Source organism: Hirundo rustica, chromosome 13 (genome assembly GCF_015227805.2).
Source record: "Hirundo rustica isolate bHirRus1 chromosome 13, bHirRus1.pri.v3, whole genome shotgun sequence".
Lineage (NCBI taxonomy): Eukaryota > Metazoa > Chordata > Aves > Passeriformes > Hirundinidae > Hirundo > Hirundo rustica.
In genome coordinates this window covers 19,063,845-19,086,048 of record NC_053462.1, presented here as the reverse complement: position 1 = coordinate 19,086,048, position 22,204 = coordinate 19,063,845, and the positions used below count along the sequence as shown (strand labels likewise).

At 45.8% G+C, this 22,204-nt stretch overlaps 1 protein-coding gene across 4 annotated transcripts in view; it reads right to left on the bottom strand.

Annotated features, from left to right (window-relative positions):
- MAP2K5 (mitogen-activated protein kinase kinase 5) overlaps positions 1–22,204 on the bottom strand; it is a 133,772-nt gene that overhangs the window by 61,898 nt on the left and 49,670 nt on the right. For all 4 annotated transcript variants that reach the window (XM_040077340.2, XM_040077342.2, XM_040077343.2 and 1 more), the window contains exons 10-14: positions 19,051–19,119; positions 18,870–18,951; positions 15,272–15,333; positions 8,308–8,356; positions 892–965 (exon numbers count right to left, since the gene is read on the bottom strand). In XM_040077340.2, the coding sequence (XP_039933274.1) occupies positions 892–965; positions 8,308–8,356; positions 15,272–15,333; positions 18,870–18,951; positions 19,051–19,119 (336 nt within the window). The remainder of the gene's footprint in view (positions 1–891; positions 966–8,307; positions 8,357–15,271; positions 15,334–18,869; positions 18,952–19,050; positions 19,120–22,204) is intronic.

Sequence of the window (22,204 nt, the reverse complement as noted above, 5' to 3'; positions counted from 1 at the left end):
TGGGCAATTATTCCTCATTTAACCCACAATCATCATCCCTATAAATCAACGAAAAAATGATGGGGGGCGGGGGGGGAGGAAAAAAAAAAAAAAAAAAAAAGGAAGGGATTTATCCGGCAAGGCGTTAAAAAAATGATTAAATCTCGCCGGGCTCGGGGAAGGAGGATTCCAATTTAAACAAGCGCTGCATTATGGCAGATAATGGCTTATGGCAGATAACCTTAAACGTTGTGATAAACGGGATGTTGCTCGCTTTAGCACCCCAAAGCGCCCTGAGATAAGCAGGGAATCGGGAGGAGGAAGGATTGAGCGCGCTCATTCTGCGGTCAGACGCGAATAAAGCCCCGATTCATCCCGAAAACACCGGAGGGACGACAGAGCCTGCCAGCCCAGAATACAAGCTGACCTTCTCCTTGGGCCTCGTGTTTGGCTGAGAGGAAAAGGTGCTGAAATTCAAATCAACAGCACGGCGAGCTCATGGGTCACTAGCAGAGAAGTCCTCCGGGGAGGCCCAAAATGGAAATTAATTAAAATTTGTGCTGCACATTGTCAAAGCCCACCGCTATTGTTGCTCCCAATATTAATTTTTATTGTGGGCCAGTTGGGCTCCCCAGACACGTCTCTTGCTCTGCCCTCCCTTTTGTCTGGGCAAAAGGCTCCCAGATCAAAGCTGCATTTCAATGAAGTTTGCTATTCGTAAGTAGTAATTACAATATCAGCAGTTTTTACTGTCATTAAACAATGAACAATCATATTCAGATGAAGGAAAAGTCGCCTGGAGATTAAAAATGAAAAGGGTTGTCCCAGCAGAGAGGGGTTTGCTGTGGGGCTGCCAGGTGATTTCCACACCAGGAAGGGAATGGGGAGAGATGCAAAGAGGGGGGAATTTACCTGGGTGCTGACCCCAAAGTCACAGAGCTTCACCTGGCCCCGGGTGTTCACCAGCATATTGGATGGCTTCACATCTGTGTGTGGGGAAAAAAGTGGATTATTCACGTTATCCCGGATGATCCAGACACCATTTCTACAGAAATGCAGAAAAGTGGATTATTCACGTTATCCCGGATGACCCAGACACCATTTCTACAGAAATGCAGAATATCCTCCACTGGAAGGGAGCCACGTCAAAATCCGGCTCCTGGCCCTGCACAGGACGACCCCAAATATCCGGGGAGCACTGGCATGGTGGCTTTTGATAGGAAATATTACAAATATCTCCTTCAAATGCAGTGGTTTGTAAGTCAGCAGCACAGGTGAAATTCCATATTTATAAAAAAACATATAAAACATGCAGTTATTATCTGGTATTTACACAGGTGGCTTCATACAATACTAAAAATCCACATTATTAAACCTGCAGGTGACACCAATCTGGAACAGACGCCAAGCGCACTGAGGGACAGGAACAGAACTCAAAGGGATTTTACCAAACTGAAAAATCAGCCTGGAAAAAAGGATGGAATTCCATAAATAAACCATCAATGTCCATCCCCAAACCAGAGCATCAGAGCAAATCTCCTGATGCCAAAGGAATTTGCTGTAAAATCAAACCAACACGGGAATAAGCTGCTGAACATCCAGTGCAAGTGCACTGATGGACAAGAAAAGAACAGGGATTTTACCCAGCTGGAAAATGTGCCTGAAAAAAGGATGGAATTCCATAAATAAGCCATCAATGTCCCTCCCAAAACCAGAGCATCAATGCAAATCTCCCGACGCTGACTGCCCCTGATGCCAAAGGAATTTGCTGTAAAATCAAACCAACATGGGAACAAACTGCTGAACATCCAGTGCAAGTGCACTGATGGGCAGGAACAGAACTCACAGGGATTTTACAAAACTGAAAAAAAGGATGGAATTCCATAAATAAACCATCAATGTCCCTCCCAAAACCAGAGCATCAATGCAATCTCCTGCCGCTGACTGCCCCTGATGCCAAAGGAAGCTGGAGCACTGCTGTAAAATCGGAATAAACTCAACATCCAGCCTGGCTTTAGTGCAGGAAACACTGAACATCTTTGCAGTCCCAGGGATGCCAGTGGGGGAGCAGAACGTGCACGTTATGGCCTGGCTTAAACACGGGAAGATTAGAGCCTGGCTTTGCCTAATCACTGCTTTCTTCTGTCAAAATGGATTAAAAGCAACAGCTTGAATCAGCGCCTCCTCTAAAAGTGAGCACTGGTTGGGGGCAGATGGATGAAACCCAACTAGAAAAGAACCTAATTTTGTTTATCATTAGGTTTGCCTTGGTTTAGCAGCTGTTTCCTGGTACCACAGGAGCTGCCTTAATTTGTCTCTGCGATGTAGAAATGTAGAACCTCAATTAAGGAGCTGATTAAACGCTCGCCCGTATCTGAGCTAAAAAACTCCAGATTCAAAATGGGAGCATTCGATAGCTCCTACAGACCCCCAGGTGGATCAGTACTTTTTAAGTGAGGTGTCGACACTGCTGGAACTGTAATTTCTGTAAATTTTGTAATTTCCCCCCCAAAACCCCCAACCCTGAGCATCCAGAGCCTCAGTCTGTGTTTGCCCATCTCCATCTTTAGGAATTCCGGCCACGTGCTGCACTTTTGATGGAGTTTTGCCTCCTCTGGAGCTGAGTGACTTTGCTAAATCCAAGCAGACGTGCTTGAGCACACCAGAGGCTCTCTCCTGAATCCTGAGCAGAACAAGGGGCAGAATAATCCTGCTTCACCTTCCTCCTAAAAACACGGAGCTGGGCTTGGCTGGGGGTGGAACGAGCCCGGCCCCAGGAGCTGCAGCACACAGGGAATGCTGACCTTCCAGGATGTCCAGCTGCTCCCAACTTTCAGGGGAAAGCTGAGCATAACCAGTCCTGCTTTTAGCTGTAACAAAGAGGATCCCGAAATCCTCGCACAAAGGAAGCTGAAAACAGGAGAAAATCCTGACAGGAAGGAAGCACCGGGTAATTGGCCCCTTAAAACTGGGCAGGGGAGGCTGGGGGGTAAAACAAACCCTGTGAGAGCAAACCCAAGCTGTCCTTCCAGCAGAACTCAACAGCACCACAGAACCAGGGAATTTAATCAGGTATTTGCTGCACATTCCAACGGCTGCGCTCATTTCCTCAAAAAGCAAAGGGAGCGAGAGCCCTGCACAAAAATCTGTGATGCTGAAAGCAGGGAGGAACATCAGCTCACCAGCAAATCAGCCTTTTTGGTCTCATCACCCACTCCAGTTAATGGGTTAAATATTTTTTGGGTTTGGGAAACGAGTGTGCATAAATAATGTTCTGCACCATCTGCTTGTGATTAATATTAGTGTTGAGGAGTGAAAGAATTTAAACAAGAGCCAAAAGGGGTCATTATGCTCCCATTACCGGGGCTTGCTTAATACAAATGATTTCTATGAAGCATCATTATGGAGGATGAACAAGTTCTCCTCCTGATGGAGCTGCCTGAGTAGTTTCACCTCTCTACAAACAAACAGGACCTCCAAGCTCTTTACTCACCAGTAAATAGAACCGTCGGAGGTTCGGCTTTTTGAGCGCCAAACATTTCGCTCCTTGGTGGCATTGAAAAGCAAACAGATTCACGATTGTGTGAGGGAGAGAGAGGGGAAAAAAAAAAAGGAAAAAAAAAGCCCTGAGATGCTTTAAAAGCTGGCTCTTGACTTCTCCTGGCTTTTAAAAACAGCAAACAGCAACAGGCCGGGTTCAAGGAAGGCAGCAGCGTGGTTTGGCAGAGGCCAGGATTAATTTTTTTTTTTTTTTTTTAAATAAGCCTTAAGTGGTCCGTGAGTGGGCAAGCCTGTGTTTGTCTATAGATAGAGACATAAATAAGAGTATGGAAACACAGAATCCTGGGCTGGCTCGGGTGGGAGGGGATCTTAAAGCTCATCCTGTGCCCCCCTGCCATGGGCAGAGCCAGCTTCCACTAGCCCAGGTTGATAAATCCACAAACAGCCCGGGATTTGTGTCTGCGCTTCATTAGGTGGCCCTAATGCTGATTATATCCCCAGAGACAAAATAGGAGAGGGGGGAAGAGCCAAATCCGCAGCTCTGGACATCTCTGGTGAAATCCTCAGCAAAGAGCCACTGGTGAGAAGATGGGAACGCTCCTCCAGGGCCTGTCCCTCCCAGAACAAAGAGGAACGGAATATTCTCGGATTTCTGACATCCTGGGGGAAAAGGGGATGGCCTGAGCGATGCCCAAACCTCCTCCTGCCACCGAGCAGATCTCCACATCCTCCATTCTCCCTCACTTCAAACCAGCAACACCTCCAGAACTTCAGTTTAAATCCCAACCAGGCACCCAAACCATGAAATAAACACATAAATACATAAATATATGTCATCTATATAAACAGCCCCAGAGCCAAGCACAGCAATCCAGCTCGGTACAATTAAACACAAGTGGGTAACATTGATTTCCTGCACCTCCTTTAATAAGCAGGTGTGAACAAAGCAAAACGCAGCAGATTAAATGCACACGGTCTATAGTTATTCTTGAACTTAACAGATTTTGGTTTGTCTTTAGACAAACTTTGACTTTGTACATGATTAGACTTGTTTAATTGCTAATTCTGTTTTAAATCTAAGTTAATTTCTCATTACCCTTCCATTTCTACTTCTTATCCTCTGGGGAAAAGAGCACACTTATCATTGGGACATTCTCACATCTTCCAAGGAAGCGGCGGAGGTGTTAATCTTATGTTTATGTTTGAAGTGGGTGCGATGACTCCAGCTCGGGCTTTATTAATATGCACGGCTATCACCTCATTAGTTGTGAGGTTTGTTTTGAAGTGAAGCTGTAATATTTGCTGAGATGTCTGATCTGCAGTAAAAGACTTGCTCATTGTTTGTTTCCTCGGCTTTAATTCCCCGCTCCAGGCACCCGAGCTCTGCCCTGGGACTGCTTCAGCCCCTTCCCTGGAAATTCCTGACTCCTGCTCTGCCCTGGGTGAGACAGCAGGAAATTCAGGAGTCAAAATTCCCTCTTTCACCTTTGAGCATCGAAACCAGGAGAGAGTTGAAGGACATCACCCGGAGAAATGATCACCTGCCTGCTATCCCACCCCTGCTCTGAAGACACAGAAATTCCCATTTTCTGGGTAAAACAACACAATTCTTGTGGAAGCTGCTGCACCTGGAATGCTCACAGTGCCCTCCGTGGCATTCTGCAGTGCTGGGTCCAGCCAGCAACGGAGCAAGGCCAGAAAAATCAGAAGAGTGATGAAAAATCAGTGCCTGAGCTTTTCTTCAGACCACAGCGAGGACCAGACGTCATCCATCAAAATCCCGGAGCTGCTCCTCGATCGAGGCAAGGAAACCCAGGCAGGAGGGGAGATTTTGTTCTACTGGCACAGCAAAAATCTCAACCAGCCTCCAAAAGTACAGCAGCACAACAAAAAAAAGTCACAGCATTTATGCTCTCTCCAAATCACAATCAGAAGGTGGCCAGAAAAAATTTAAAAAACATTTAAAAATTCGAAGAATTTTTCTTTTTGGGTGTCAGAAAAGCGTGGTGTGAAGGCTATTCAGTGCCACACCCAGCCAGGGATGTTCCTGCTGCCTTCTCTTTCCTGTTCTGCCAATTCCTGTGGCAGCTCCAGCCCAGGACTGCTCCTGCTCTTGCAGGGAGGGATGGAGCTGATCAATCCCTGCCCCTGGCAGCAGCCAGGAGAGCAGGGGGGTTGTTCAAACCACCCCAGAAATGAGCCCAGCTCCATCACCTGCCTCTGCTCTGGGCTGAAATGAGCCCAGCTCCATCACCTGCCCCTGCTCTGGGCTGAAATGAGCCCAGCTCCATCACCTCCTCTGCTCTGGGCTGAAATGAGCCCAGCTCCATCACCTCCTCTGCTCTGGGCTGAAATGAGCCCAGCTCCATCACCTGCCCCTGCTCTGGGCTGAAATGAGCCCAGCTCCATCACCTGCCCCTGCTCTGGGCTGAAATGAGCCCAGCTCCATCACCTGCCCCTGCTCTGGGCTGAAATGAGCCCAGCTCCATCACCTGCCTCTGCTCTGGGCTGAAATGAGCCCAGCTCCATCACCTGCCCCTGCTCTGGGCTGAAATGAGCCCAGCTCCATCACCTGCCTCTGCTCTGGGCTGAAATGAGCCCAGCTCCATCACCTGCCTCTGCTCTGGGCTGAAATGAGCCCAGCTCCATCACCTGCCCCTGCTCTGGGCTGAAATGAGCCCAGCTCCATCACCTGCCCCTGCTCTGGGCTGAAATTACCCCAGCTCCATCACCTGCCCCTGCTCTGGGCTGAAATTACCCCAGCTCCATCACCTGCCTCTGCTCTGGGCTGAAATGAGCCCAGCTCCATCACCTGCCTCTGCTCTGGGCTGAAATGAGCCCAGCTCCATCACCTGCCTCTGCTCTGGGCTGAAATGAGCCCAGCTCCATCACCTGGCTCTGCTCTGGGTTAATTCCTGCTCTTTTCATCCAGCCCAGGGTCAAATCCAGCCCTTGGAAGGGCCTCAGGCTGTGCCAGGGGAGGGTCAAAGTTGGGTTTTCGGGAAGATTTCCTCACAGGAAAAGATTTTCCAGGCCTGCCACAGCAGCTCCCATCCCTGGAGGGGTTTCAAAGCCCAGTGGATGTGGCACCTGGGGACATGGGGCAGTGTCCCCAGGCCGTGCTGGGGACTGGCTGGATGGGCTCAGAGGGCTTTTCCAGCCTTAATAACCCTGGCATTCCATAAAAACCAGGTCCCAACTGGATCTCTGCAGGTTCCTCTTGCTCCCAGTCAGAGCCATCCCTTGGGACAGGAGGAGCCGGAGCCATGTCCTGGCCTGTGAGGGCTGGGCTGGAATTCCCAGAGGATCCCTGCAATATCCAAGGCCAGGCTGGAGCCTGGCGCAGTGGGAGGTGTCCCATGGAATGGGATGAGTTGGGATTTAAGGTCCTTTTCAACCCCAAACCATCCCAGGATTTGGTGCTGACCCTTCACCTCGCCAGGGCCCCCCCTGACTTCCCAGCCCCTCCAAAATCAGGATTTCCCCCACAGGGAATGGGAATTCCAACAGGGAATGGGAATTCCAACAGGGAATGGCAATCAGGGACAGAGGGTCTCACCTCTCTGCCCTGGAATTTAACATTCATTTAACATCTGCCCAGGTTTAGGAGCTCTATTCGCTCCAAGGAATTGTGTTTTAGGAGCTGTAATTTCCCTGCTGTGAGATGCAGGAGGGTTTGTGTTCGGTCCAAGATAAGAGGAGAACGAGGGAATTTTGACAGCTCAGGAAGAAAAGTTCCACGTTTGCATTGAGAAAATAAAAAGCCTGGAAAGCAAAGGAAGAGGCAGAGGATGCAGCAAATGGAAAGAAAGGGAAGGGAGGATGAAGTGGGAGAGGTTATGGAGAGATTTTCTTGTTTTCTCAAGAAGACAAATCCTTGACCCTTTGGCCTTGGTGATTTTTAACAGCCCAACAAGGACGGGTGAATTAAAAATCCACGGAGATGCTCTTTCCCTCAGGAGAGCCCTGGGTTACTGCAGGCCCAGCTGTGCCCCAGGAGGAGGGAACAGATGTGGGAATTACCCAGCAACGTCAGGGACCAGAGCAGCTCCTTCCAGACACCTTGGGAACACTGAAAATGGAATGAGTTTCTCCTTTTTTCTTTTTTTTTTCTATTTTTTTGGGAAGTTTGGTGTAGGAGGAATGGGTTTCTCTTGTTCTTTAAACAGCATTTTCCACACTGATTGGTTTTTTTTTTTTTTTTAAAGTTTTGGTGGATCTGAATTAATTTTTCCAAGCAGGCATGTTTTAAATAAAATTTAACAGGAAAAAGCAAGGAATAAATGAGAAGTTCAAGAAGAACGCCCCAAATTAGCTGCAGGCAAGAGAATAAACTGCAAAACCCCAGAGTGACTTATGTCCAGGCAGGTTTAAAGCCTTAAGTGTCCCTGACCATGGCAGAGCCGTGATTTTTAAAGATCTGAGCCTCCAGCGACACTTGTGGTTGTCACATGAGACTCCTGAAAATCCTTGAAATTCTGAAATCTCCTTGGAAAAGAAAATTCCTTGTCTATTTTCTGTCCCCAGTACCAGTCAAACATCTCATTTCCACGCTGATTTTTCCACAGGGCACCTGCTTGCAGCCCCAAGCTTCTAAATCCCTGTAAAATTCATTTCTCTCCTCAGTCCTTTTCTGGTCAGGGGAGGAGGGAGGGCAATAAAAGAGCAATAAAAAAATATTTTACAAGAAAGTGTGCAAGGTTAATGAGTAAGATTCATCCTGCACTACCCCACTGGACTCAAAGCAGATGTTTTGCTTGGTCAAGTTGTCTTTGTAGAAATTGCTGTTAAAATTTCATTGCAAAGCAGAAAACATCTGCTACTCACCTCTGTGTAAAATCTTCAGACTCCATAAATAGGTCAGGCCTTTCACAACCTTTAGGTAAAAGAAAAAAAAAAAATTAAAAGTCAGGTTTTAGGGATTTCTGATAGGAAAAATTCCACATTTCAGCTGGGGTGGGAGATCAGACCACGAAAAGAGGAGACCCCACCTCCCTCCCAGGTGAGCCCCTGCTAAAAACCTGCAGCAGGTCCTGTATTAATTCACAAATTAATAATACACAAATTAATTTCTTGCCAGGACCCGTAAGCTGAAGTCAGTTGAGCTCACACTGAATCCCTTCAGGCATCTCAGTGGATTTTTAATTCACCCGTCCTTGCTGGGCTGTTAAAAATCACCAAGGCCAAAGGATGCAAGGATTTGTCTTCTTGAGAAAGGGCAGAAAACAAGAAAATCTCTCCATAACCTCTCCCACTTCATCCTCCCTTCCCTTTCTTTCCATTTGCTGCATCCTCTGCCTCTTCCTTTGCTTTCCAGGCTTTTTATTTTCTCAGTGCAAACGTGGAACTTTTCTTCCTGAGCTGTCAAAATTCCCTCATTCTCCTCTCATCTTGGACCGAACACAAACCCTCCTGCATCTCACAGCAGGGAAATTACAGCTCCTAAAACACAATTCCTGAAAGGAAATACAGCTCCTAAAACACAATTCCTGAAAAGAAATACAACTCCTAAAACACAATTCCTGAAAAGAAATACAACTCCTAAAACACAATTCCTGAAAGTAAATAAAACTCCTAAACCACAATTCCTAAATTAAATACAGCTCCTAAACCTGGGCAGGCTCCAAAATCTGCTCCTTCCACCACCAAAGGTGCTGAAGCCAAGCTCCCAAACCAGTTACTCCTGCACGAAATCCAACCAAGACATCTCGGCCACTGCTGCCCCTCCCAGCCCAGCCCAGCCCAGCTGGCTCCTTTAAACCCTCTCCAGCTCTGAGGTGGAATTTAATTCCGTTTCCAGGACGTTTTCCTCACGGATCTCCAGAACAATGCAGCATTTCTGACACTGCTCAAGTTGGGTGAGTTCTGCAGTCAAGACAATTACGTTTTGTTGCGCTCTGAGTAGCCCAAAATGAAATTATTTACGTTCAGTCATCAAGCAGAAGCGCTAAAAATGATCGAGAGTGAAAGCAGAGAGCACAGTAATTTTCTGCCTTCGTCTTGGATTAGAAACTCTTTCAAACCTTAACATTGATTCTGTAAGAAAAGTGATGTAGGCGGAATCAGAATCTTCTCGTAAAGCAAATAACGCCGGTGGATCCCAAATTAAATTGTTCCAGGAGATAATTCCTCCCTTAAACTCACTCCAAACCCAACCAGCTCCTGGCCTCGGATGGTTTTTCCCTTTAACAAAAGCTTTGGTCACATTCTGCCTGCCCAGAGGTGGGGCTTGTTCACCTCAAGCCTTTTAAAAAACTTGGATTTGATGATCTTAAAGGGTTTTTTTTCCAGCCTTAATCCTTCTACGATTCTGTGGCTCATGAAAAGCGAATGGAAATCGTATTTACAGCGTTTTGTGACAACAATAATAACAGCAATAATTAAAAGAATACAGTATAAATGCAAAAATAAATCAAGGAGGTGCAAACACTTCGAGCTTCCGCCAATGGCCAAAGGGATTTTCAGAACAGGAAACTCTTTGATTATTAAAAACGTATTTAGAGCATTGAAAAATCTTTAAAACTGTGGGAAATTATTTAGTTTAAAGGAAGCATTAAAAAAAAAAAAAAAAAAAAAGGAAACATTTCCCATGAAACAAATCAACAGCTGTGAGTTCCTAAACACCTTTATCATGGAACGCGGGCTGGGTAAGCAGCGAGGGATTAACCAAACTCTCCCTTCAGCTTCTCTGCGTGTACAAAGGAATAAAAATAAAAAAAAAAAAAAGGAGTTTTCCCCTTTCTCCTGGGCTGTAAACCTGCTCACAGGAGCCCCCCCAAATGGACTCACCTCGTTATTCACTCCCCTTCCATTTGCCTATTAGGGGAAAGACTCTCCAGCATTAAACACTATTCTAAAAGCGGCGGCGAGAATCTTTTGACGGGAAGGAGCCGGGGCAGGAATTATTGGCATTCAGCAGAGGAGCTTTTACAACAATGCCTTGACAAAGCCTTGACACAAAAAGTGCTTCCACCTGCTGTCAATCAGGGGCCGCGCTGACAGTTCAAGTGCGCATCCTTTCAGCGGGAGCGGCGCTCCCAGCGCCGAGCACAATGTCACCGCCGCCACGGGAGGGAAACCAACGCGGGGAGCCGAGGGGAGAGAGGGTCTGACACCCCCAGGCCGGCTCAGGGAGGAGCAGCACCCCACCAGGAGCGGCCACGGCGGCCCAAACTCCGCTTTTCCTCTAAACAACGCTCCAGGCTTCCTCAGGGATAGAAACGGGAGGGACTGGGAGAGATTTCCTCCTCCCGCTGCTGGTGCCTCCCACAGGGATGGGTTTGAGGGTGAGGGCAGAGATCCCTCCACAGCTCCAGGGGGAAAGCTGAGAATTGAGGATTGGGATTGGTGAGCCAACTGTGGCCTTCCAGCGCCTGAAGGAACCAAAACCAGAGCTGGAGAGAGACAATTCCCAAGGGCTGGAGGGACAGCACACAGGGAATGGCTTCAGAGTGGGAAAGGGGAGATTTGGACGGGATCTTGGGAAGGAATTCCTGCCTGGGAGGGTGTTGAGGGCTGGGCTGGAATTCCCAGAGCAGCTGTGGCTGTCCCTGGATCCCTGGAATGTCCAAGGCCAGGTCAGACAGGAATCCATTCCCTGTGTCCTGTCCCTCCGTCCCTTGTCCCCAGCCCCTCTCCAGCTCTCCCCAGGCCCTGCCAGGGGCTCGGAGCTCTGCCTGGGTCCTTCCCTTCTCCAGGGGAACATTCCCAGCTCTCCCAGCCTGGCTCCAGCCCTGAGCAGCTCTGGAATTGCTCCAGCAGCTCCACATCCATGAAAAGTCTGGCTGAGAAGATGAGGAAGCCAAACCCAGCGGCGCCCTTTTAGAACCATTTAGGTTGGAAAAGCCCTCCCAGATCAATGAGTCCAAGCCCAGAAATCCCAAAGCTGGAGCCAGAGGAGCGCTGGGATGCAGGGAATCCTTCTCCTCTGGAAATGGTTCCACCTCAAAACTTCCACAAACACAAGCACAAATTCCAACAAACAGAGGTGCAGGTGGCACAGATTATCAGGCAGCTTCCACGGATCCAGGCACTGGACGTGTCCTGGGAGAATAAAAGACAAATGACTCTGGACACGGGGAAGGGAAAAATAAACCAAGACTGGGGGGAAAAAAAAAATATGGAAGCTGCAGGTTTTGTCTACAGAATCCATCTGTGTGAGCTGCAGCTTTGGTCTGGCCCTCTCCTCCTTGCAGCAATCCCAGGATTTGGGTGATCCCAAAGTGCTCAGGGGGATTAGGGTGTAATCCCCCCAAAAAGGCTCTGCTGCCACCTCAGACACAACGTGGGGAGGCTCAAAGGAGCCATTCCCGTGCCACGGAGAAATTCCAGGGAAAACAAAAGGCTTCTGCTGCCTCCTTCCAACAACTCCACTGCGCCAAAAATCGGCACCAGAGCAGAGGAGCTGCTGGTTCAGCCTCAGTGCCCACCTTCTGCTCTGAGAGCAGGAAATAAAACACCCAGGAAAAGTGAAACATCCATGTCAGGGAGCCAGGATCACAAACAGTAAATAAAATAACTAGGAGAAGTGAAATATCCATGTCAGGGAGCCAGGATCACAAGCAGGAAATAAAATAACTAGGAAAAGTGAAATATCCATGTCAGGGAGTCAGGATCACAAATAGTAAATAAAATAACTAGGAGAAGTGAAATATCCATGTCAGGGAGTCAGGATCACAAATAGTAAATAAAATAACTAGGAAAAGTGAAATATCCATGTCAGGGAGCCAGGATCACAAATAGGAAATAAAATAATGAGGAGAAGTGAAATACCCATGTCACGGAGTCAGGATCAGAAACAGGAAATAAATAAAATATCCAGGAAAAGGGAAATGTAAGGGAGTCAGGCTTACAAGCAGGAAATAAAATAACTAGGAAAAGTGAAATAGCCATATCAGGCTCACAAGCAGGAAATAAATAAAATATCAAAGAAAAGTGAGATATCCATGTCAGGGCGCCAGGATCACAAATAGTAAATAAAATAACTAGGAAAAGTGAAATATCCATGTCAGGGAGCCAGGATCACAAATAGTAAATAAAATAACTAGGAAAAGTGAAATATCCATGTCAGGGAGCCAGGATCACAAATAGTAAATAAAATAACTAGGAAAAGTGAAATATCCATGTCAGGGAGCCAGGATCACAAATAGTAAATAAAATAACTAGGAAAAGTGAAACATCCATGTCAGGGAGCCAGGATCACAAATAGGAAATAAAATAATGAGGAGAAGTGAAATATCCATGTCAGGGAGTCAGGATCACAAATAGTAAATAAAATAACTAGGAAAAGTGAAATATCCATGTCAGGGAGCCAGGATCACAAGCAGGAAATAAAATAACTAGGAAAAGTGAAATATCCATGTCAGGGAGCCAGGATCACAAGCAGGAAATAAAATAACTAGGAAAAGTGAAATATCCATGTCAGGGAGTCAGGCTCACAGGCTGACTGATCAGGAACAAAATGACTCCGAGGGGAACCAAAAAAAAAAAAAGAAAAGAATAAATGAATAAAATAAAATAAAATCCAGATATGGAGACATAAAAGCATCAGGGAAGAGAGGAAAATTGGAGAACACCTGTGGAACGCCAAGGGGAGGATGGGAGAGAGCCAAAACCAAGGTGGGGATGGATCCAACCCACACCAGGAGCGAGCGAGGGAAAAGGAGAAGGAAGGAACAGCCGAGGGAACGCTGGAATCCCACGCCAGGGTTATCAAACCATCCTCATCAGCACCGGGAAAATGGGGAACTGGGAGCAGCTCCCCACTCGCTGCTCCAGAGGGGAGGGGAGGTGAAAGGCTTTCCCTCCGAAGGGAGGTGAAAAGCACTCGAATTCCACCAGGAACACAACAGCCAGGCGCACAACGAGCAGATTTGAAGCTGCTCGGAGGAAACAGCATCAGAGAGGGATCTTCATCACCCTGGGCAGGCCACACGAATTAAGAGGAAAGGAGAGCTGTGAATTACAATGAACAGAGACTAAATAGCTGCCTGCGCTGGATTAAAGGATTTAAATTGTCAGCTTGATGTATAATGAATGTGAAAAGCCAGCACTTAATTAAATGGCACATGATAGAATAACTTTGTTATGCTTTAAACTGCTTAAGTTATCAAAGTATTCCTTATATTTGGCAATTGTTGTGCAGATTCTCCCTCCCTGGTGAGATCCACTGAGACATTGGTCGTTACCCTGTGCTCAGCTGCGGGGAAAGACGGATATTTTTTAAAAAACTCTTAAATTTTCTGTTGGCCTGTAATTTGAGTTTTCAATCGTGGCCAGCGGATTTTTTTTTTTTTAAACTTTTCAATTTTCTGTTGGCCTGTAATTTGAGTTTTCAATCGTGGCCAGCAGATTTTTTTTTTTTTAACTTTTAAACTTTCTGTTGGCCTGTAATTTGAGTTTTCAATCGTGGCCAGCAGATTTTTTTTTTTTAAAACTTTTAAATTTTCTGTTGGCCTGTAATTTGAGTTTTCAATCACAGCCAGTGGATGATTTTTTTTCAAACTTTTAAATTTTCTGTTGGCCTGTAATTTGAGTTTTCAGTCGTGGCCAGCGGATTTTTAGCAGCTGAAGGCTGCAGAACCCCGAGGATGAGCTTTAAGGATCCCACTGACAGCACCTCAAGAGCAAACCCAGGAGATCTGAGGGTTCTTCTGACAGCCCCGACTCACCACCCCAAAAAGGACCCCAATTAACCCTTCCCTGGGGCTGCCCAGGAGTGAAGGGGTGAGAGACCAGCCCGCGCCCAGCTCCGGCTTGTGCCAAGGGAGGAACTTCATCCTCCTCACCAGCCTTGAGGAGAACACAGAAAATCTCCTCTGCACCTGCATTTTGGGGCCAGGAACCAACTTAATCCTCCAAGCTGGCAGGGAAAAGCAAGGGAGTGCCCCTGGAGAGAGTAAGGAGAGTCAGGATGGAAATCAGGACAGCCAGGATGGAAATCACACGCTGAGACAGAGGATCCCCAGCAGGGCTCCTGAAAGAACCACGGAGAGCAGGAGGGCTGAAAGGCTGATTAAATAAATACTGAAATTAATAAAGGTGGTTAAAAGCACTGCCCCATCCTGATGGGAAGAAACTCCGATAGTAATGGATGTGACCACGCAGACTTCCAGCAAATTCTTTTTTTTTCCCTTATCCCACTCAATTTATCCCATCCCTTTGAACAGATTTGTGTATCAGAATCCTGGAATGGTTTGGGTTGGGAGGGACCTTAAAGCTCATCCAGTGCCACCCCTGCCATGGATGGGGATTCCTTACACCATCCCAGGCTGCTCCAAGCCCCAGTGTCCAACCTGGCCTTGGGCATTCCAGGGATCCAGGGGCAGCCACAGCTTCTCTGGGAATTCCAGCCCAGCCCCTGCCCACCCTCCCAGGCAGGAATTCCTGCCCAATATCCCACCCAAATCTCCCCTTTCCACTCTGAAGCCATTCCCTGTGTCCTGTCCCTCCAGCCCTTGTCCCCAGTCCCTCTCCAGCTCTCCTGGAGCTCCTCCAGGCCCTGCCCGGGGCTCTGAGCTCTCCCTGGAGCCTTCTCCTCTCCAGGCTGGACAATCCCAGCTTTTCCTCAAAGCAGAGAATTCCCACCCCTGTCAGCATCCCACGAACCTCCAGGGGCTGTGCTGGACATTCCAAAGGAAGCTTTCCTGAATCCCAGAGTCCCTGAGCACAGGGGATGGTTTGGAGGAGCAGGAGCGAGGAAGGACCCTCCCCCACCCAAATCACAGATTTTCTACACCCACAATCCAAAAAAAAAAAAAAAGAAGAGATAAAAAGCAATGAGAGTACTCACAGCCACCGCTATCCTTCCGAGGACGTGTTCTGGAATTTTCCTATAAACATCCAGAGAACCCCCTGCAGGGACAAACAGCACGGGCCACGTCAAAGCCTGCCCCAGATCTGAGCCCCCAGAGGTCTTCTAGGCCTTGGTTATTAATAAAAAAACCAGCACCAGTGATAAAGCTGCAGCTGTGGCAGAAATAACTGCCCCTCAAAAACCCGCCAAACTCCGCACAAACACACGGAGCGGCACTCGGGGCTCTCTCTTACCACGCTCCCGATTTCTGAGTGTGGCGTTAGCGCTCGGAAAACAGCGGCAAGGAAATGGCAGAAACTCCCAGTCACAGGATATCGACATGGAAGAACTCCAAACTGCGTGGGGAAAATGTCTTGGGAACAACAAAATCATCCCAAAAAAGCAGATTTCAAGGTCCAAAGTATCCCAAAAACCTCCCAGTCACAGAATATTGACATTAAAGAACTCCAAACTGCGTGGGGAAAATGTCTTGGGAACAACAAAATCATCCCAAAAAAGCAGATTTCAAGGTCCAAAGTATCCCAAAAACCTCCCAGCCACAGAATATTGACATTAAAGAACTCCAAACTGTGTGGGGAAAATGTCTTGGGAACAACAAAATCATCCCAAAAAAGCAGATTTCAAGGTCCAAAGTATCCCAAAATCCTCCCAGTCACAGAATACTGACATTAAAGAACTCCAAACTGCGTGGGGAAAATGTCTTGGGGATAACAAAATCATTCCAAAAAAGCAGATTTCAAGAACTGTTAGAAAACCTCCCAGTCACAGAACATCAACATTAAAGAACTCTAAACTGCGTGGGGAAAATGTCTTGGGCGTAACAAAATCATCCCCAAACACAGATTTTAAAGTCCAAAGTATCCCAACTCCTGTCCCCAAAAGCTGGTGCTACCATTCTGTGGCATCCAATATATTCATATCCATGATTAAAGGGATATAAATAACCAATTAAATGGGTATAAATAGCCATTTAAATGGGTATAAATAGCTATTTAAATGGGTATAAAAAGCCATTTTATCGCCATGACTGAAGTAATTTCCTCCTGACATAATTTGTTTTTTAAAAATAAAACCTTGAATAAAATCCTTTTTCAACCAGAGATCTGAGAAAAAAAAAGTGGAAATGGGGTGCAGCCATCACTGGGAGAAGTGTATAAAGGGAGAAATAACAATAATAACATGATTTTAACTGGGAGAAAACAAAATACACCATAAACCCTAAAGGGCTTCACCTACCAGAAAGGAAGAATTTAACTGGTGGGCTTTGGGGGTTTTTTTGCAGAAAAACCTTGAATAAAATACTTTTTTCAACCATAGAAATCTGAGAGAACACCAGAAATGGGGTGCAGCCATCATTAGTGTATAAAGGGAGAAATAACAATAATAACATGACTTTAACAGCGAGAAAACAAAAATATACCATAAACTCTAAAGGGCTTTACCCACCAGAAAGAAAGAATTTAACTGGTGGGCTTCGAGGTTTTTTTTTTTTTTTTGCAGTAAAACCTTGAATAAAATATCTTCAACCAGAGAAATCTGACAGAACACCAGAAACGGGGTGCAGCCATCATTAGTGTACAAAGGGAGAAATAACAATAATAACATGACTTTAACTGGGAGAAAACAAAATGCACCATAAACCCTAAAAGGGCTTTACCCACCAGAAAGGAAGAATTTAAAAGGTGGGCTTTGGGGTTTTTTGCAGAAAAACCTTGAATAAAGTATCTTTTTCAACCAGAGAATCTGAGAGAACACCAGAGACAGGGTACAGCCATCATAAGTGTATAAAGGGAGAAATAACAATAATAACATGACTTTAACTGGGAGAAAACAAAAATACACCATAAACTCTAAAGGGCTTCACCCACCAGAAAGGAAGAATTTAACTGGTGAGTTTTGGGGTTTTTCTGAAGTAAAATCTTGAATAAAATACCTTTTTCAACCATAGAAATCTGAGAGAACACCAGAAATGGGGTGCAGCCATCATTAGTGTATAAAGGGAGAAATAACAATAATAACATGACTTTAACAGCAAGAAAACAAAAATATACCATAAACTCTAAAGGGCTTTACCCACCAGAAAGAAAGAATTTAACTGGTGGGCTTCGAGTTTTTTTTTTTTTGTAGTAAAACCTTGAATAAAATATCTTCAACCAGAGAAATCTGACAGAACACCAGAAACGGGGTGCAGCCGTCATTAGTGTATAAAGGGAGAAATAACAATAATGACATGACTTTAACTGGGAGAAAACAAAATGCACCATAAACCCTAAAAGGGCTTTACCCACCAGAAAGGAAGAATTTAACTGGTGGGCTTTGGGCTTTTTTTTGAAGTAAAATCTTGAATAAAGTATCTTTTTCTACCATAGAAATCTGAGAGAACACCAGAAACGGGGTGCAGCCATCATTAGGAGGGAGGGAGAAGTGCATAAAGGGAGAAATAACAATAATAACATGACTTTAACAGCGAGAAAACAAAAATATACCATAAACTCTAAAGGGCTTTACCCACCAGAAAGGAAGAATTTAACTGGTGGGTTTTGGGGTTTTTTTGAAGTAAAATCTTGAATAAAGTATCTTTTTCAACCATAGAAATCTGAGAGAACACCAGAAACGGGGTGCAGCCATCATTAGTGTATAAAGGGAGAAATACCAATAATGACATGATTTTAACTGGGAGAAAACAAAATGCACCACAAACCCTAAAGGGCTTCACCCACCAGAAAGGAAGAAGCCGCTCAACGATGTTTAAGGGATTTGGGGATTTTTTTTATTTTTTTTTCCCCTGCACAAAGCGAATTATTCGGGAGATCTTTCACATCTCGGTCCCCAACCTAGGGAACCTTGGCGGCCGAGCTGGCAGGGATGGAAAAAGGCGGCTCCCACGGGAATCCCGGCGGGAGGAGCGCGCTCCGGCCCCACGGGGAACGTCGGGAAGAGCGCGAGACGCGCCGCGACGGGCGCCCAAACGCTGCCCCCCGGGATCCTCCCGGCCTCTCCTCCGGGAGGGCCCCAAATCCCGAGGCACGGCTCCGCAGCGTGGGCTCGGGGACGGTTTTTGGGCCGAGGAGTCGCGTGGGGAGGAACAAGAGGGGACAAGAAAAGGAACTCGGCAGCGAGCCGGGAAACAGCTGGGCTGGAAAATAACTCCTTGCCTGGTAATTAAGAGACGATTTCCACTGCAAACACCCAGGACATTGGGTTAATAGATTCCTTGAAAGGAAAAGCTGTTTTGGCTATCAAAACACTACAAGTGAGGAACAGCTGTTTTGTCAGCGAGGACAGATTGCACGGGAGGCTCAAATATCAAACCACAAATTAAGGCTGCCTTTATTTCTCTTCTGTTTACATTTTCCATAAAAGTAAGGCAAGTTCCACGCAGGGAAAATGCAGAATATCTCCCAACCCCAACCTGCTCTGGTTTTGGTTTTTTTTTTTTAACTACCCGCAATATTATTAATACTCCACATCTTCGAGTCTTACCATTGCATTTCACTCTAGAAATAAAAATAATAATTAAAAAATCCTCATTTAATTACTTAACAATCAAAAGCAAACTGGATTCACTACTCACCATCCATGAACTCTGTACACAATGAAATCCTGTTTTCTACAAAAAAAGCACCATAAAATCCTATGATATACGAGGAGTCACACTGGGGAAAGAGAGGGAAAAAAAAAAGCCACGAGGCTGTTTTAAAATCTGCTCCAAGGAAACTGAAGCAAGAAGAATTCCAGCGGTAAAATCCACATACCTTGTAAAGGATTTCTAACTCTGACATGATCTGCTTCTGGAGTTCCAGTGTTATATCCAAGGGTATGACCTGAAACACAAAAATGCACAGAGTTCAAGTAAAAGGGAAGTGAATTATTCAAAATAAAAATCCTGAAGATCCACGGACTAATGATCATTGTGGGATAACCAGAACCAGAGGAACAGGTGGAAAGAATATTTTAACAGGAAGGAAATTTTCTCACCATCCCAACTCCCCAGCAGGACCAAAGTGGGCTGCACTTCCTGGAGTTATACATTTCCAGGATTTCCAGGGCAAACCCCCTTAAACGAGGCACCAAAAATCAAATTTAACCGGGAATTCTTCGCCACAATTCCTTGAAAACTCCATTACTAAGCTCAGCTTTACAAACCAAACCGGACTCAGCGCTTTGAGCCAGGCCCAGCCTGCCCCCACCCAACACTTCAACTTAATTTAACACAACAATTTAATACTTTAAGCTAAAGGGAAGGAAAAATTTCGTGAGTTTCCAGAATCAGCTGGAGAAAACACTGCAGGAATAGTGCAGAGAGCACAGAACAGGACACAGGGAGCCCATTCCCAAACACAGCACCAAAATCTGTCTCCAGGAAAAACCAATAAGCTGCCTCTTCCCAGGGCTGCCTCCGGGGTTATTTATAAAAGCTGTCACTGAACTAAATCGTAAGTGGAACACAGGGCTGCCAAGAAACCTTTAACACACTTGTCCAGATCAATAATCATTTGCCAACAATATTCACTGCCATTTTTTTCCCAGCGTGGAAACCTCAGGAATTCATCTGTTGGGATCCCACCAGATCCCATTTTACCTCAGCTCTGATGCCAGGGAGGAATCTCTGTGACCCCGGGATCAAAAATATCCCTGACATCCCAAAACCCAGGGCTGGGACGAGGAAAGCTCTGGGGCTCGTTTGCATTAACCCTAATTACAGACATCCCAATAATGAGGATAATGACCAGGGAAAGCGGAGTTTCTGCACTTCCAGGTGGTCAGGACACCACGGGAAGGGCACAGACAGAGGAGTTACAAGATTATTTCACCCCAAAATGAATGAGGGGAGATCAGCCTCATCTTCTCTGCAGAATTATTTTATGTTTTCTTCCACCTGGAAATGCGTGGTTTGTGTGACCCCACCTGATGTCAGGGCTGGAGGAACCTTATTTATTTACAGCACAGAAAGAGGAAGAAAAAAAAAATATTTACATCCCACCTTAACCTGCATTTATCATCTCCTTTTGTATGAAATTTCCAAGTCTATTTTGTGCGGGTAAAAAAAAAAACCAAACTTCCAGGGATTCGTGAGGTGAGAGTTTCCAGAACGGGCTGGAACTGGGATAAAACAAAACAAAAAAAAAAACAAACCCAAAAAATCTCCTCAGAGCTGCAGAGGACGAAGCTGTGCATAAATATCTGGGTGTAAATCCCTGAAATCCTGGAGTGGTTTGGGTGGGAAAGGGATCGAAGGGATTTCATTCCACCATCCTCTAAGCCAGGTGCTCCAAGCCCTGTCCAGCCTGGCCTTGGGACAGCCCGGGGATGGGGATCCCAAACCCCCTTGGGCAACTTCCACAGCTGACAAAAGGAGGTGGAACATGAAATAATTGGGTTTTTATTTCCTAAATCAACCCCTCTGTAACAAACTTGGCAGCACAAATCATTATTTCCCTGAAATTGCCCCAGGGTTGGACAGGATGGATCCAGGGTCAAACTGGGTGAAATGGGGAAGGATATTGGACCAGAAGGGCATTTAAAAAATAAATTTCAATGACATGGAAGTCCTCTGGGAAGTCCCCTGACCTTCCTTATGGAGCTGCATCTTCCCAGTGAAGTTTTTGCCCAAATGACAGCGATTTTGGAGCCACACTGAGGCCCAGGGAAAAGGAACTTTTGGAGAGAGGAATCCACCTGAGCCCATCTCCTCTGCTCCCCTCCAGGACAAACAAACCTGAGCTGCCAGCTGAAATCCAAGCAGCTGAGTGACTGAATTATAATTTACTCCCTGCTCAATTTGAATTAGTGAGAGCCCATTAAAATATCCAGAATAAACAGAAAAAAACCCGCAGCAATTCATCACGGGCTGTCAGGGATGACTCTCTCCATTTGCTGCAGCGGCACTAAAGGGAAGCAGAGCAAAAATCACAGGTCAAATTCTGATATTCTGCTTTAATTCCCTGCTTTAATCTGCGCTGACACCTTTGTCTTTTACACCACGTACAGCTCCAAGGAATCTGGGGGGCTGTGGGCAGTGCCCAAGGGATTAATGATCAAATGCTCCATTGAAATGCCAGCTGGGAGAAGGGGAAAAAGCCAATTTTCACTTGGATTTCCCCCTTCAGATTGGAAAAAGTTACCCTGGAAAAAGGGATTAAGCCCTCTGGAGGTGAAGGTTACATAAAATACAGAATTTGGTGCATCACTGAGGGATTATGTTATGGATTATTACCATTGGGTTGATTATTTACCAGCTGGAAGTGTTTTAATCAACAGGTTTTGGGTTATCTTCTGCAGTTAAATCTGTATATTATCATTAAAAGAAATCCCAAAATGTAGAACTCTGCTTTTCCATGAAAGGTCTGGGGCTCAGATTTCAAGATTTTTTCCATTTAAATAGGAAAAAGTTACCTTGGAAAAAGGAATTAAGCCCTCAGGAGGTGAAGGTTATACAAAATACAGAATTTGGTGCATCACTGAGGGATTATGTTATGGGTTATCAGCATTGGGTTGATTATCCACCAGCTGGAAGTGTTTTAATCAACAGGTTTTGAGTTATTTTGTCCAATTAAATCTATACATTATCATTAAAATGAAAAAAAAAGCAGAACTCTTGCTTTTCCATGATAGGGCTGGGGCTCAGATGTCAAGATTTTCCCCCTAAAACAGGAAACATAACATATTCCCAAAACTTTTTCAAGTTTTCAAATCCAGCACGAAGAATTTCCTTCCCTGCAATTCACAGGAAAACCAAAAGCAGGTTTTTTTTTTCCCCCCTCTGCTGGGATGAAGGGATTTCTGTAATCCACAGGGAAAATCCCCAAAAACTTGGGCAAAAACTCCTTTCAATAAATTCTACACGGCTGGAGCCACAACCTGAGCCCAAACCTGACGTCAAACCACACAGCTTTTGCCCAATAAATA